The following is a 15,570-nucleotide window of genomic DNA, read 5'->3' on the forward strand; positions in this document are numbered from 1 at the left end:
TCCGTATAAAGTGACACGTAGTATTTGACCTAAGGTGATGTGATGCGTGATATCATATCCTTGGATTGCAGTGGAGGACTGTATTACTGGGCAAGGGTAGCCTGTATGCGGCTTTTGTCGATTTGCGGGCTGCCTTTGACCTAGTCCCCAGGTCCAAGCTGTGGCTGGTATTGAAGAACTTGGGTCTACCAGAAGAACTACTGTTAATGTTAATGAAGCTACACAAAGCAAATTAAAGATCCAGTGGGGGGAGGGGGGTTGAGGGAGGGGCGAGGTGCCAGGGAATGGTCACCGCGGACTTCCCAGTGGAGCGGGGAGTTCGACAAGGGTGTTTGATGGCTCCTACGCTCTTCACTCTGTATATTAATGGTGTTGTGGCTCGTATGTTGTCTGCTAACGTGGATGCTCCTTCATTAGCTGGTACTAAGATACCGATTTTAATGTTTGCAGACAACACTTTGATTTTATCTAAGACTCCGAGTGGCTTACAGCGTGCACTATCAATTTTTGACCAATTCTGCGGGGAGCATGGCTTAGAAGTTAATGTGGCTAAAACTAAGCTTATGGTTTTTAATCCCCATCGAAGTTTTAGATCTAAATTAGTCATGAATGGCCGCCCCTTAGAGATAGTTAATGCTTTTACGTATCTGGGTATCCACGTATCAAATGATCTTAGATGGTCCCAGCATATAGATATTACAGTATTAAGGCACAGACAATTGGCTGGTGCTCTTGGTTTGGAGCATAGAAAATCCATGACCAAACCAATAAAACCAGTACTGCAGGTGTATGAGGCCAAGGCCCTCGGCTCTGCACTTTACGGTGTTGAGCTGTGGGGCTCTGAGAAGCTCCAGTCACTTCAATTATCGGAAAATAAGTTCTTCCGGACCATTACTGGCCTCCCTAAAAGTACTCCATTGCCGCCACTTAGGTACAATCTGGGCAGGAGGCTGTTGCAGATCTGGCCAGGCTTCGTCCAATTTTGTACTGGCGGAGGTTCTGGACTACACCTGAGCTACTACACTATGCAGAGGGGTTTCTAGACATCATTAAAGCGGATGTGTTCCACAAAATTGGCTGGCTGAATGTACTTAGAGCAACTCTGGGCGACCTCGGTCTTTGTATGCTTTGGGAAAACCCAGTGGGAGCCTCATTCCCAACTAAAAAAGTCCTAAAAGAAATCTATTGGGAGAAGGTGGCTGCTCGGTATTGGAGTAGTAATAGTGCAGCGTCTATGGTATTCCTAGAAGCTAAAGCAGAATCCCAGCCTTGAACTCTATTGGGACGCTATAACCTCACCAAGGGACAGGAAGCTCCTTTTCCAAATTAGAGCAGGTGCCCTTCCCCTTAGATCAGATGCCAAACAAAGCACAACTGCAATTCTGGTCTCCCAGAGACAGAAGGCAACACGAATCCCAAAATCAAGGCAAATAAATAATTTATTTGTCAATAGCAGCAAACGAGACTGACGCGTTTCGGGCAGTTGCCCTTGTTCACAGTCACACATTACCGATAATGCCTGGTTTTTTAAAAATGCTTCTGCACACCATGTGACTTCAATAGGCATGGAGAAAATACTACTACGGTATTTTTTGCGCGTCTTAGAGTACAAGGGTTACATTTTCATACTCCTCATTTCATATTTACATATAAAAGTAAACATAAATATTTCTGAATAAATTCATTGGTTTGTAACAAGATTGTATATATGTCTATACACACACACACATATATATATTAATATATATATACACACACACACACGTTATCTTCTTGATTTCTGGCATGTTTTCTTTCATGTTTCGTATAATTTCTATTTGCCATTTAGCCATTCCCTGTATTGAATGTGTTTTTGGTTCATTTTCATCACTGTGCCTTCTTTAAACATTTTGTTCATATTTATGTGGTCAAAAATGATTTCGGTCTTAAGCCCTGAAGCGACTAATGTATTCAAAAGTTATGAAACATGAGTTGGCTTGAGTTGCTCTAGAGAAATAGCATTACTTTTTTGTTTAAATAGTATTATACTTTTGATTTCTTCAAAACAATGAGATTATTTTCTAATCTACCACCTCAGAACCTGTCTTTTCATTGTAATAAAGCAGTGCCTGGAAAGAGTGCTACAATCTTTGAGGTCATGCATTTGGTCCTATAAGGCATCCCTTCCATTTCTTTCAAACCTTCTACTCGATATTTAGGAGCCACACTTGGTTACATACTAGAAAATAGTACACGGTTTACTTAAACCCCCATTCCCTCCATGTTGGTCAGATATGGCACAGCAATGTGAATCTCTCAAATCTAATTCTTGTTTTGCCAGGCCACGCATACCGCAGATGCGATTCTATTGGGAGATGGGAATTTGCACTTGGAATCAACAAGACATGGGCAAACTATACTGAATGTACAAAGTTTTTGACTCCAGATCATCGGAGCCATGAGAAAGTAAGTCAAGAAAGAGTATTGTTGGGATGAAGACTATACAACTAAGTGGGGACATAACCATGATGAGGATTTTTGCCAAAACGTATGTTCTCTGACTGAATATCCAGTGTCATCACTCATCAATTAACATTGCCGATATAGGTATTTAAACAACTAGTGTGCTGGAGCAGACTCTTCCACTGCCATTAGTATTGATGACACAACTATTCTAATTTTTAGGAAACTTTACATTCTCTTCTTTATTGGTGTTTGGTTGTGGGGAGGGGATTAAGTCTTCAGACTCCCATCCTGTGAGGCTGCCAGCCACATTCCAACTGGCGCATTGAGTTCAGACAGCTGGCAATTGTTGTACTTCTCATGACATTAAGAACATGGTGAGTGTTTTCCACTGACTGGACGGCAGAAATGTAATTGGTTCTGACTATTGTATTAATGAGAGAAACTACAGCACTGAAATGGGGAATCAATACAACATATCTTTGGGGTACTCCTCAAATGTAGGCTTCAGAATGCATTTCTGTGCAATCTAAACTGTGGGATGGATCATCAAAAGGTTAGGAAAAAGTGTTAACAGTATTGTTTCAAAAGAAAATGACATATCTTAGAGACACTAGCTCAGAAGAGGAGAATGAATATCTCTGCAAGCGAGCTGAACCTATTGGTATTCCCTAAAAGTAAGTTAAATGTTGGCAAATCTGCCTTCATGCTTTTATTGAAATAAGACATTCCTTAAATACCTTTTGGATTAACAAATGTTAGAAATATGGGTCTCTAGTTGGCAGTGGTATGCACCCTGTCCAAGTAGGGACCCTTCCTTCTAGTCAGGAATAAGGGAGTTACACATCTAGATAACCTCTGCTCACCCCCTTGGTAGCTTGTCATTAGCAGACAGGCTTATCTCGGAGGCAATGTGTAAAGCATTTGTACATAACACACACAGTAACACAGTGAAAACACTAGAAATGGACACGAAGCTAATTTAGATAAATAAAGTATCTTTATCTAAACCAAACAAAACCAAAACAACATCAATTCAACATATACAACTCAAAATATGGCTTTCAAATGGTTTCAAGCAATTCTGTCCATAGGAAACTATGGACGCGTGATTTTTACACAAAGTACCTCAAATGCGTCAAACTCCAAAAGGCAAAACAGCCACAGAGGAGGGAAGCGTCGGAAAACACAGTGATGTGTCAGTTCCTGAGTCCTTGGAGAGGCGCTGCAACAGTTCTATTGCACGCAGAAGAACTGATGCATCGAATCCAGACTGTAAGGGGAAATGAGCCATTGATTCCAAGACAGTTCTGGTCTGTGGGTGCTGTGTCTGCAATGTGTGGCACACAGACACAATGTGTGGAAATCCAGGATGTGCTGATAGTCAGTAAGGCGGCAGCGAACAGGTGCTGGGTCGATTTCTTCAGCCATAGTCCCACGATACTTCGCTTGTGTAGAGGCACAGCAGGGCCTGAGTCGGTGTGGGGTTCTCCGACTTCGGAGAGACCGGTGCGTTGAATCCAGCGTGTGGCAGTTCTTCGGGCCACTGACAGGCACTGCGTCAGTTTCTTCGGCCGCACGGGGGCTGTGCGTGGAGACTCTCTCCCACACAACTTGTGGGACACCCCCGCGCCGCACGGCCACCAGCTGCTGCGTGTGCCCCTTGCCTGCCCTCTGCCTCGCTGCTGCCTCGTTTGCCGGTTGCCGGCTGTCTCCGCTGCGGGGATTGTTTTTACCTTGTTTTGTCGCTAATTTGTGCCTGTTCTGTGTAATCTCATCTTTCCCTTGTCTTGTCGATAATTTGTGCCTGTTTTCTTTAAAATCTCCATTTTTCCCTTGTTTAGGCTTTTCGTTCCTTGTTGTCCGCCTACCTCGCCGCCCTCCGCCCTGCCTTCCCGCAACCGCCGCTTTTCCCCGCCCCTTTTTCTATTCTGTACCCTCCCCGCTCCCGCCTCCCAGCTGCTCCGCCCACCCGCGCACTTGGCCTTAAATGGCGACCGTGCGACGCAGGTGAGTGTGACCCACTTGTGGGACACCCCCGCGCCGCACGGCCACCAGCTGCTGCGTGTGCCCCTTGCCTGCCCTCTGCCTCGCTGCTGCCTCGTTTGCCGGTTGCCGGCTGCCTCCGCTGCGGGGATTGTTTTTACCTTGTTTTTACCTTGTTTTGTCGCTAATTTGTGCCTGTTCTGTGTAATCTCATCTTTCCCTTGTCTTGTCGATAATTTGTGCCTGTTTTCTTTAAAATCTCCATTTTTCCCGTGTTTAGGCTTTTCCTTCCTTGTTGTCCGCCTACCTCGCCACCCTCCGCCCTCCCTTCCCGCCACCGCCGCTTTTCCCCGCCCCTTTTTCTATTCTGTACCCTCCCCGCTCCCGCCTCCCAGCTGCTCCGCCCACCCGCGCACTTCGCCTTAAATGGCGACCGTGCGAACGCGCAGCGGTCACGCGCAGCGGGTGCGCCGTTTGTGCGCCGAAGGCACGCCAAAGGTAAGCCCGTCTGCGCCCGTCCGCGACCGGATCGCGACCAGCGCCAGGACCCCTGGCCCCCGAAGACCCTGACCGACCCGCCTGACGTACTCCGCCGCCACCCTCACCGCTCTCAACACCGGCCGACTCCCAGAATGCCATCAAGCCACTCCACGACGTACCCACGGACCTTTCAGCTGCCACGCCTGCAAGTTCACCTGCCTCCGGACCAGCCTCGCACCAGCACCCGCCAAGTCGAACACCAGCAGCACCCACCTCAAGTGCATCCTGCTCAACACCCGCTCCGTCCACAGACACGCCATCGAACTCTGGAACCTTCTAGACGCCACAGCCCCTGACGTTGCCTTCCTCACAGAGACCTGGATGAACGCCTCTTCAGCTCCCGACATCGCCATCGCTATCCCAGAGGGCTACAAGATCGTCCGGAGGGACCGAAACGGCAACCAGATGGGAGGAGGCATCGCCATCATCCACAAGAACACCATCCATCTCACGACCAGCACCGACAACACCCTGACCAGCGCCGAACACCTGCATTTCCAGATCCACACCAACCCGAACACCACCCTCAGAGGCACCCTGATCTACCGACCCCCTGGACCACGCACGCAATTCAGCGAGGACATCGCCGACTTTGTCAGCCCGCATGCCCTCCCCTCCGCTGACTACATCCTCCTGGGAGACCTCAACTTCCATCTGGAGAACAACAACGACCGCAACACCAGCACCCTGCTCGACAACCTCGCCAACCTGGGACTCAAGCAACTGGTGTCCACCCCCACCCACCTCGCCGGACACACACTCGACGCAGTCTTCTCCTCCAGCACAGACATCGACTTCAGCCACGCCACAGAGCTTCAATGGACGGACCACAGCTGCGTCCACTTCACCTTCAAGAGAACGACGACCCACCAACACCAGCAACAGGCCGCCCGCAGAAGCTGGAACAAGATCACAGCAGACCAGCTCGCCACCTCCCTGAGCCAGCACCCTCCTGCCAGCTCAGCGAACCCCAGCCAGGCCGCCGACAACCTCACGAAGTGGATCAGCAACTGCGCGGACGAACTCGCCCCACTGAGGACCCCGCCTAGCAGACCCGGCAGCAAGAAGGCCCCATGGTTCACCGACGAACTCAAGAGCTCCAAGAAGAACTGCCGAGCCCTCGAGAAAGTCTGGAGAAGGGACCCGACACCGGACAACAGGACCTCCTTCAAACTTGCCACCCGGAAACACCACCAGCTGATCCGCGCCGCCAAGAAAACAGCATTCAAGGACCGGTTGGACAACAACGCACACAACTGCAAGGAACTCTTCAACATCGTGAAAGAGCTTTCCAACCCCAGCGCAGGAAACAACGACGTCACCCCATCGCAAGACCTCTGCAACTCCCTCGCATCATACTTCCACAACAAGATCGCGGACATACACAACAGCTTCAACAACCAACCAACGCACACCATGACCGAGCAACCACCCCCCACCACCACCCTCCACGCCTGGACCCCGATCAGCACCGAAGACACCATCCGGACGATGAACTCCATCCACTCCGGATCACCGACCGACCCCTGCCCTCACCACGTCTTCAACAAGGCCGACGCTGTCATCGCACCCCACCTGCGAGACATCATCAACACATCCTTCGACACCACCATCTTCCCCGAGAGCTGGAAACACGCCGAACTCAGCGCTCTACTCAAGAAACCAACAGCGGACCCCACCGACCTCAAGAATTACCGCCCCATCTCGCTCCTCCCGTTTCCAGCCAAAGTCATCGAGAAGACCGTCAACAAGCAGATGGCCGCCTTCCTCGAGACGAACGGATCCCTCGACCCCTCACAGTCCGGCTTCCGAGCCAACCACAGCACCGAGACCGCCCTCATCGCCGCCGCCGATGACATCCGAGCCCTGATGGACAATGGAGAAACAGCGGCCCTCATCCTCCTAGACCTCTCCGCGGCATTCGACACGGTCTGCCACCGCACCCTAGTACGGCGCCTCAACAACATCGGAATCCAGGACAAGGCGCTGGAATGGATCATCTCCTTCCTCGACGGAAGAACACAGAGAGTCCGCCTACCACCGTACAAGTCAGAGGCCTCCGAAGTCATCTGCGGAGTCCCCCAAGGATCATCTCTGAGCCCCACCCTCTTCAACGTCTACATGAGCCCCCTCGCGGCCATCGTACGCAAACACAACCTCAGCATAATCTCCTACGCCGACGACACCCAGCTGATCCTCTCCCTGACCAACGACCCCGCCGCCGCCAGAGCCAACCTGCACGAAGGGATGAAAGAGGTAGCCGAGTGGATGACGACCAGCCGCCTGAAACTGAACTCGGACAAGACGGAGGTCCTCATCCTGGGCTCCTCACCCTCCGCCTGGGACGACTCCTGGTGGCCTCCCGCCCTGGGCACCGCACCCAAACCGACAGACCATGCACGCAACCTGGGCTTCATCCTGGACTCCTCCCTCTCCATGACCAGGCAAGTCAACAACGTCTCCTCGGCGTGCTTCAACATCCTACGCATGCTACGGAAGATCTTCTGATGGATCCCCACCGAGACCAGGAAGACCGTCACCCAGGCCCTCGTCACCAGCCGACTGGACTACGGCAACGCCCTCTACGCCGGTACCACCGCCAAGCTCCAGAAGAGACTCCAGCGGATCCAGAACGCCTCAGCCAGACTCATCCTCGACATCCCACGAACCAGCCACATCTCCGGACATCTGAGAGACCTTCACTGGCTCCCTGTCAACAAAAGAATCACCTTCCGCCTCCTCACCCACGCACACAAAGCCCTACACGACCAAGGCCCGAGCTACCTCAACAGCCGATTCAACTTCTACGCTCCCAAACGCCACCTCCGATCAGCCAACCACGCCCTCGCCGCCTTCCCCCGCACCCGAAGAGCGACTACAGGAGGAAGGTCCTTCTCCTACCTGGCCGCCAAGACCTGGAACTCCCTCCCGACCGACCTGCGCCTGACCCAAGACCACCTCTCCTTCAGGAAGAAGCTGAAGACCTGGCTGTTCGAGCAGTAGCGCCCCCCCCCCCCCCCCCCAGCGCCTTGAGACCCTACGGGTATGTAGCGCGCTCTATAAGTGTCACTGATTGATTGATTGACAACTTTATCAGAAAATATGGCCGCAAGAAGGGCGAAACATCGATTTTGCAGGTTTCTTCAGTTCTTCGTAGTTCTTTGCAGCAAGAACTGGATTATTAACATATTCGAGGATTCCATTTGTATTTGTTAGTGCAAGAGAAGCTCTGGAATTCTTTTGTTAGGTAATTTTAAGTTTCTCTCATGAGAAAGCATTTTAGTAGGCGTAGTTGTAAATGGTGTGCTTTATGCTCATGTAAATTATTTGCAGCAGTGCGTTTGCACTGTCAAATGTTTTTATTTTCCACAGTGAAAATATTCTGCACGTCGAAGATAGCCCTTCCCTCACAGCCCCAAGACTTTTGCCGGCATTTCCACACAATTCCCACATTGGAAACAAATTTACCATAAAGCAGTAAATTACCTACTGTATACGGGATGGAAATGTTAATTGAGAAATATGTAAATAAGAAACAAAATCCCAGGGCTGTGGGTGTTCGCCTACTTTGCATTATTATGATGAGCTGCACTGTCCAGCGTCTTTTTATGCATCTCCTTTGCGTAAAGTGAATTAATTTAACGGGACAGTCCTCCAGGTTGGTGTCAGAGAGCAGACATGGCTGCGTGGTGTCAGCTTTCTCTTCCCACACATTGCAGTGTCCAGTTAAAAGAATTGCCTGTGTATAGCATTCAGGCTCTGAGTGCGCACAAAAGGGCTGCACATTCATTAAAACCTTTCTTTTATTTTCTTTCAGAAGGTATTCGACCGCCTGCATCTGATTTACACGGTCGGCTACTCCATCTCGCTCGCATCCCTGTTTGTGGCTGTTTGCATTCTCTGCTATTTCAAGTAAGAAATGTTATCAGAATCACTTCTTTTCTACTTTTCATCACTATCCAGGAAATGTCGGTGAGATGCAGACAGGCTAGTGATGTGGTGCTTAACTCACCTTGCTAGTAAACCCATCAGAGGCGTAGCTAGAGCTTGTGGCGCCCGGGGCTATCCATCAGATTGCCGCTCCCCTTGGGGGTGCTGGGGAAAAAGGACGGCGAGCACCTGAAAGAGGTCAAATAGACACGTAGTATAGTCGCTAATAGTTACCTCGATCATGCAGGTTACATGCACATATATAACACGGTCCAGGGCTAGACAGCCCCATCCCCAAAATAGTGCTGCCTGGGGCAGGCCGCCCACACCTAGCTACGCCGCTGAAGGAAAAGCAGAAGGAAACCCAAAACTTACATCAGTTCTACCTACCCTGTTTGTGACATCTCTTCATAACATCACAGCTTGAGCAGGACCCTTGTCCCCTGTCCCCTATCAGCCCCGTCCATGACCTCAGCAATATCTGCAGACCGGTCCACCACACTGGGTTTGACCACGATTCCCCTGGCAGCACTTTCAGGATACTACAGATTAATCCAATGCACCTGATCACTAGACTAACTTGAGTTCTGCAGTTGGGGCAGTACCAGGCCGGATGAGGGGGAAGAGGATTGGGAGGGGCAGAAATTTAAAACCAAAGCTAGAAGGACAAAATATGTATATTCTGTCCCAAGTTTCGATTGTCTTACCTTCAGGTAACTGCATATAAAATAAAGGCACACTGTATGTTTAAAGATAAATCCAAGTTAAAGTAATCAGTAGGAAATGCATTTGTTTGCATTATGATATTTTATTGATTAGTTCAGTCACTACAGATGTGTGTAACCAGACTGTAAAGGAATAAATTCCTGGTGGTGGTGGGTAAGGAGTGGTGGTTAACGGCTTCTGTATTTAAAGTGCTTCGATATCCCAGCTATTACTTAAAGCACAATGAATATGCAACTCATAATTTTAACACAGTATAAAATGTTTTTGAAGTGCCACATTTCGCTGTGGAATGTTTTTCATAAGTTACTGCATCAATGGAAATGTCACATTAGCAATGCGAATACTTGGCAGCTATGATATTACCCACCTGCGCTACCTCAAACAAATGAAACCTGCCACTAGATGAAACTTCCATATCACTCCAGCTGATAAATGAGTCACCAAAGTTTACTTGACACTGTGTGTTGCTTAAAAACTGCTCAATATACAAGGAACATTGTAGTACTTTTAACATCTCTGTACTGTTACAAAACTGCAAAACAAAAGTTCCATTACTGAGGAGAAGAGTATTTTGAAGTGCAGGCCCATTTAAAACACTGCCCCTGTTACTGTGCCAGTTTGTCCCTGTGTCCAAGGCCAAGGCCAGAGCCTGCAACCCACTCCCTCTACACATAACAAAGAAAGCACCATAGCTGCCAAGGTTTCAGACTGCTATGTGTGACCTTTCATAATTTCTGTGAAATTATGAGTGACATTTCAATGACAATGAGGGACACCTTCACAAGAGTAACATTAAGCAAGTAAGACAAGGGAAGCACGCTGTGGTTGAATAAAAAAATCCAACATAAATGAGTTTAAATGTTTTTTTCCAAAAGGTAACTTGACTCCAACTGTAATAAAAATCATTAACCCTAAGATGTCCGTTCCCACCCCTCCCCCAGTTGGGGAACCTCTATCTGCCTAAGGCACAGATCACACTATGACCCCCACATGCTGTCAGAGCTACACTAGGCTCTATTGACTTAAGTGACACAGTGTGGCTCAGAAAACCCGAGCGGCCTAACATGATTTTAGTGCGGCTGTATATGGAGTGGCCTATCTAGTGAAAACGAGTGATTCAACAGACACAGGCAGACACAGGCTGTGAGTGACTGCAAAACTATATCTTGTAACAGAGCAGGCAGCTGAAGATAATAATGACTGTGCAGTAGGCGCTGCTAGTTTAAAAGGCAGCAAGCACACTTTTAATTTTATGAGAAACTAGCAGAGTGAGAGCTACCATTACTTCACTCTATTTCTTTTTTTTTGTTGAAAGGGTGAGGTTTTCTGTGAGTTCAACAAATGACAGAAGAGAAGACTTGAACTGCAAGTGCTCTCTTTTTTAAAGATGATTAATGGACATATACTTCTTCTGAAATAGTATAAATAGAATATATTTGAAATGCAATTGATGTGCTGAACAAAAAAATAACAATTTCAAGCATGCATAGACTGTACAATTGGACACAACAATCGAAAATAATATAATGCTGTATAAGGTTAGAAGAAGAGCAGAGCAAGATTACGCGAAGAGCAAGATGTGTGTACATGCGAGATCCAGCGATGGACCATACAAATCCAAACTAATGGTACTAAGTGAATTAATTGTAACATATATAACTAATAAACAATTTAATGGGTCCAATTATAAAGTGCATTAACGACATTTCGACCCGTGTTTATTTAAGACATCATCATCAGCAGGGTGTTAGGTTATTTAGCTTAAACAGAGCTCTGTGAAAAACGTAAGAGTAAAAATGTATTTAAGTTTTTTTCTAAACCCAATTAGCAGGCTGGAACGTATGCCAGTGTAAACAGTCCGTTATTTACTTACTACAAGGGACAGAAAGGTTCTGTCACTTGGAAAAATCCAAAAGTATAAACTATGAAAGGATTTGGGTGAGAAAGGAAAGAGTGTGCCAAGGATTGAAATAAATAAACTCAGTAGGGTCATAAAGTCACGGTATAATGAACTTGCAGAATCCAGCACCTCCCTGTGAATCTAAAGTATGAGTAATAGGTCAGTGTGGACACCAAGGCTGTGTAGTCCTGAATCCCTGCATGACTCTTTAATCTACTGCCGAACACTCTCTGCTCTCTTATTTAACTCTTTCAGCTTCCCACTTTCTCCCTTGGTGAGTATTTTGCCCATTTTTCTCTCCCTCATTTCCCGAGTGTGTTTCTCCCTCTCAGAAAATGTTTGATGAGGACAAATAACTGTTGGTCCCAAGAATGAGTGTGGTGGGGTGGCCCCCTAGTTCCAACCGCCCACTCAAATTAATCTCTTGCTTACTACTCACAACTTTTACGTGACAAAACTAAGGAGGGTAAATAACAAAGACTTACTGAAATATTATTCATCGTTCCTGTCTGGTAAAGTGACGGCTTTCAATGAGAACATAATTGTTCATGTTGCAACTCTAATGAGCTGTGGGGCATCATCCTGGGCTGCGTCATTGAAAAATAAAGTGGGGCAGATTTACAATAACTGGCGCATCTCCAGGGATGCGCCAGTTATTGTGCGCCGCAGCTCCGCCAGCCATGGTGCGCCGCGCACCATGGGGCAAAAACAGCACAGATCGGTGACGCATCTGTGCCGTAAAGGTGGCGCATTGCTGGAGTTGCGTCGCAAGCGCGACGCAGCTCCAGCAAGGCTCGGGGGTGCCCTATCTGTCCAATGCTGCGTCAAGCCTTACGCCTGCTTGCAGATTTCACTCAGCCACTTTTGCGAGGCGCACCTGCCCCGGAACGCCCACCCTGCCCCGGAACGCCCACATGTGACGCAGGGCTTTACAACGTGACGCATCTGCCTAGATGCGTCACGTTGTAAATGGGTCGCAGGGATGCGCCACGTTTACGCCGCCGTTGCGTGGCGCAAACGTGGTGCAAGTCCAACATAAATCTGCCCCTTTGTGTGTGTGAGACGTGCTCCTTGCCCCTGGAGCCTCCCACAACTTAATTCTGAGGCACATCGAGCAGGAAGCAGGAAGGAAGTCACGTGCGGTGCTGCTGCGCAGCGCTTCAAATTGACTTTCTAATTTATTTGGGTACACTGACTGACAGTAGTGTCAGTGAGTGTCCCCAAATTAATTATAAAACCCACCACAACGGGCCAGTGCCACACGGCTGCCCGCCGCCGCCGCCCTCAAAATAGTGCCCCCCCACCCTCCCACCCCCCAGCTACGCTGCTGAAACCCATGCACATCTGATTATATATCCTGTTGGAATTCTTAGCACTTAGTGTCTGTGTTCAAGCATGTACTTCAATCTGTGGGGAAAATGGTATGAAAGAAATTACCTGCAAATGGTGTCCTGGGATATTTCCAGCGGGCTTTGCATTTGGATGTGCATATGGGATATTCTAAAATTACTAACTTGCTTTGCACTCTGGAGGGCAAAGGCCTCCGTCCCCATACTAGCATGCTTACCTCTGCAGTGGTTATTGTTGTGTTACTCCTGTGTCCCAGGGCACAGGGATTACTGCACTAAAGAACTTCCTTGTATTGTTGTGTTCCTCCGGCGTTCCAAAGCACTGAGATTACAGCATTAAAGTAACTTCCTTGTATTGTTGTGTTCCTCCTGCGTCCCAGGTCACTGGGATTACTGCACTAAAGTAACTTTCTTCTATTGTTGTGTTCCTCCGGCGTCCAACGGCACTGCGATTACTGCACTAAAGTAATGTCCAGGTATTGTTGTGCTCCTCTGGCATCCCAGGACATTGGGATTACTGCACTAAAGTAACTTCCTTGTATTGTGTTCCTCCAGCTTCCCAGGGCACTGGGATTACTGCACTAAAGTAACTTCTTGGCATTGTTGTGTTCCTCCGGCATCCAAGGGCACTGAGATTACTGAGCCAAAGTAATGTCCTTGTATTGTTGTGTTCCTCCAGCTTCCCAGGACACTGAGATTACTGCACTAAAGTAGGATGCAGGCGGAACACAACAATACATGGAAGTTACTTTAGTGCAGTAATCACAGTGCCCTGGGACGCAGGAGGATCACAACAATACAAGGAAGGTACTTCAGTGAAGTAATCCTAGTGTCCTGGGACACGAGGGAGCACAATAATACAAGGAAGTTACATTAGTGCAGGTATCCCAGTGCCCTGGGATGCAGTAGGAACACAACAATACAAGGAAACTAATTTAGTAACGTAATCCCAGTACCCTGGGATGCTAGAGTAGCACAACAATACAAGGAAGTTACTTTAGTGCAGTAATCCCAATGCTCTGCGACTCCAGAGGAACGTAACAGTACAAGGACGTTCCTTTACCGCAGTAATCCCAGTGCCCTTGAACGTCGGAGAAACACAACAATTCAAGGAAGTTACTTTAGTGCAGTAATCCGTGACCTGGGAAACACGAGGAACACAACAATATAAGGAAGTTATTGTAGTACAGTAATTCCAGTGCCATTGAACGCCAGAGGAGCACAACAATACAAGGAAGTTACTTTAATGCAATAAACCTAGTGCTCTAGGACGCATGCGGAATACAACAATACAAGGAAGTTACTTTAGTGCAGTAATCTCAATGCCCTGGGAAGCAGGAGGAACACAACAATACAAGGAAGTTACTTTAATGAAGTAATCCCAGTGCCTTGGGACTCCTAAGGAGCACAACAATACAAGGAAGTTACATTAGCACTGGGATTATTGCACTAAAGTAACTTCCTTGTATTGTTGTGTTCCTCCAGCATCCCAGGGCATTGGGGTTTCTGCACTAAAGTAACTTCCTTGTATTGTTGTGTTCCTCTGGCGTCCAAGGGCACTGGGATTACTGCACTAAAGTAACATCCTTGTATTGTTGTGTTACTCTGGTGTCCCAGTAAACTGGGATTACTGCACTAAAGTAACTTCCTTGTGGGGGGGCGTGGCCAACCGGGGAAAATGGCGGACGCAACTTGCTAGTGCATCGTCCACTGATCCCCTATTAACCTTGAAACTTCTCCTGGAGGTGCCATCTGCGATGCTGCTGCCCGAGTCTTGCTACCGGAGGGCGTGCTGCCTCCGGGGAGGGTTGTATTGAGTGATTGACAGTGAAATACCAGGGATGACAAGAGCGCAGCCCTGCTAACGGTCGGGCCGCGCGCGGACATTTTGTGTGAGGAAATGGCGCCATGTTGTGAGATGTTCACCCGGTGATTACAGCGGATCCCCCGACGTCGGTGTGTTTTGAAGGTGGAAGCACTTTCTAGCCTCGGGAGCGCCAGCACCCTGCTGCGGAGTCCCTAGTGCTGATGGCGAAAAGTAAGGAGGTGCGGGTGTGTAACGAGTGCGACCACGAAAGTCAACTGAGGCTAAGTAGCGGAGACAGGCCCCTTGTGCTGGTGTTTGGGGCTGCTGGGCGGTTGAGCACTGTGGAGGCGGCAGTGTGCTCTTGTCCTTGTCGCCCGCCACAAATGTTGCTCAGGGCTGCGGGCGCTCCACCTGGGACTCCAGGCGCTACGGGCAGTGTAGGGCTGGCGGATGAGTGCCGTGGGCACTGTGACGTTCTGAGGTGTCATCACAAGAAAGGACCTGGTGTCTCCCGCGGCCCTGCGAGCCGAGGCTAAGGGAGGCCCACAATACAATGATTCTGGGGACATATAAGGACACAGGGGAGCTCCCTGTTATTAGGAGATGGGGTCCCCTGCTGCAGTGACCCTCGTGCCCGCTGCTGGTGTGCTGAGACCTGTGAAGAAGGACAGACACAGGATAGACGTGCCTGGGGCTGCAGGCGACGTGAGTGCCCCGGTGCTAGAGTTTGAAATGCCCAAGGGGCAGGTGTTGTGGCCGTGGTAGTATACCCCTGTTTGCGCTCATCTCCTGCGCGGGGTAGCAGGTGCCACAGGTGCCCTATCTGTGGACCCCAGTACTGTGGCCAATGAGGAGCTGGTGATGGTGCAGCCACCAGTGGCCTCATAGGG

The 15,570-nt window shown here is 48.9% G+C and overlaps 1 protein-coding gene across 1 annotated transcript in view; it reads left to right on the forward strand.

The window, feature by feature from the left end:
- The window catches only part of LOC147716934 (parathyroid hormone/parathyroid hormone-related peptide receptor-like), a 296,895-nt gene that overhangs the window by 179,185 nt on the left and 102,140 nt on the right, over positions 1–15,570 (forward strand). Inside the window, exons 4-5 of the mRNA XM_086919829.1 lie at positions 2,321–2,445; positions 8,786–8,880. Of these exons, the coding sequence (XP_086775955.1) occupies positions 2,321–2,445; positions 8,786–8,880 (220 nt within the window). The remainder of the gene's footprint in view (positions 1–2,320; positions 2,446–8,785; positions 8,881–15,570) is intronic.

This window comes from Lissotriton vulgaris, chromosome 5, assembly GCF_964263255.1.
Source record: "Lissotriton vulgaris chromosome 5, aLisVul1.2, whole genome shotgun sequence".
Taxonomy (NCBI): domain Eukaryota; kingdom Metazoa; phylum Chordata; class Amphibia; order Caudata; family Salamandridae; genus Lissotriton; species Lissotriton vulgaris.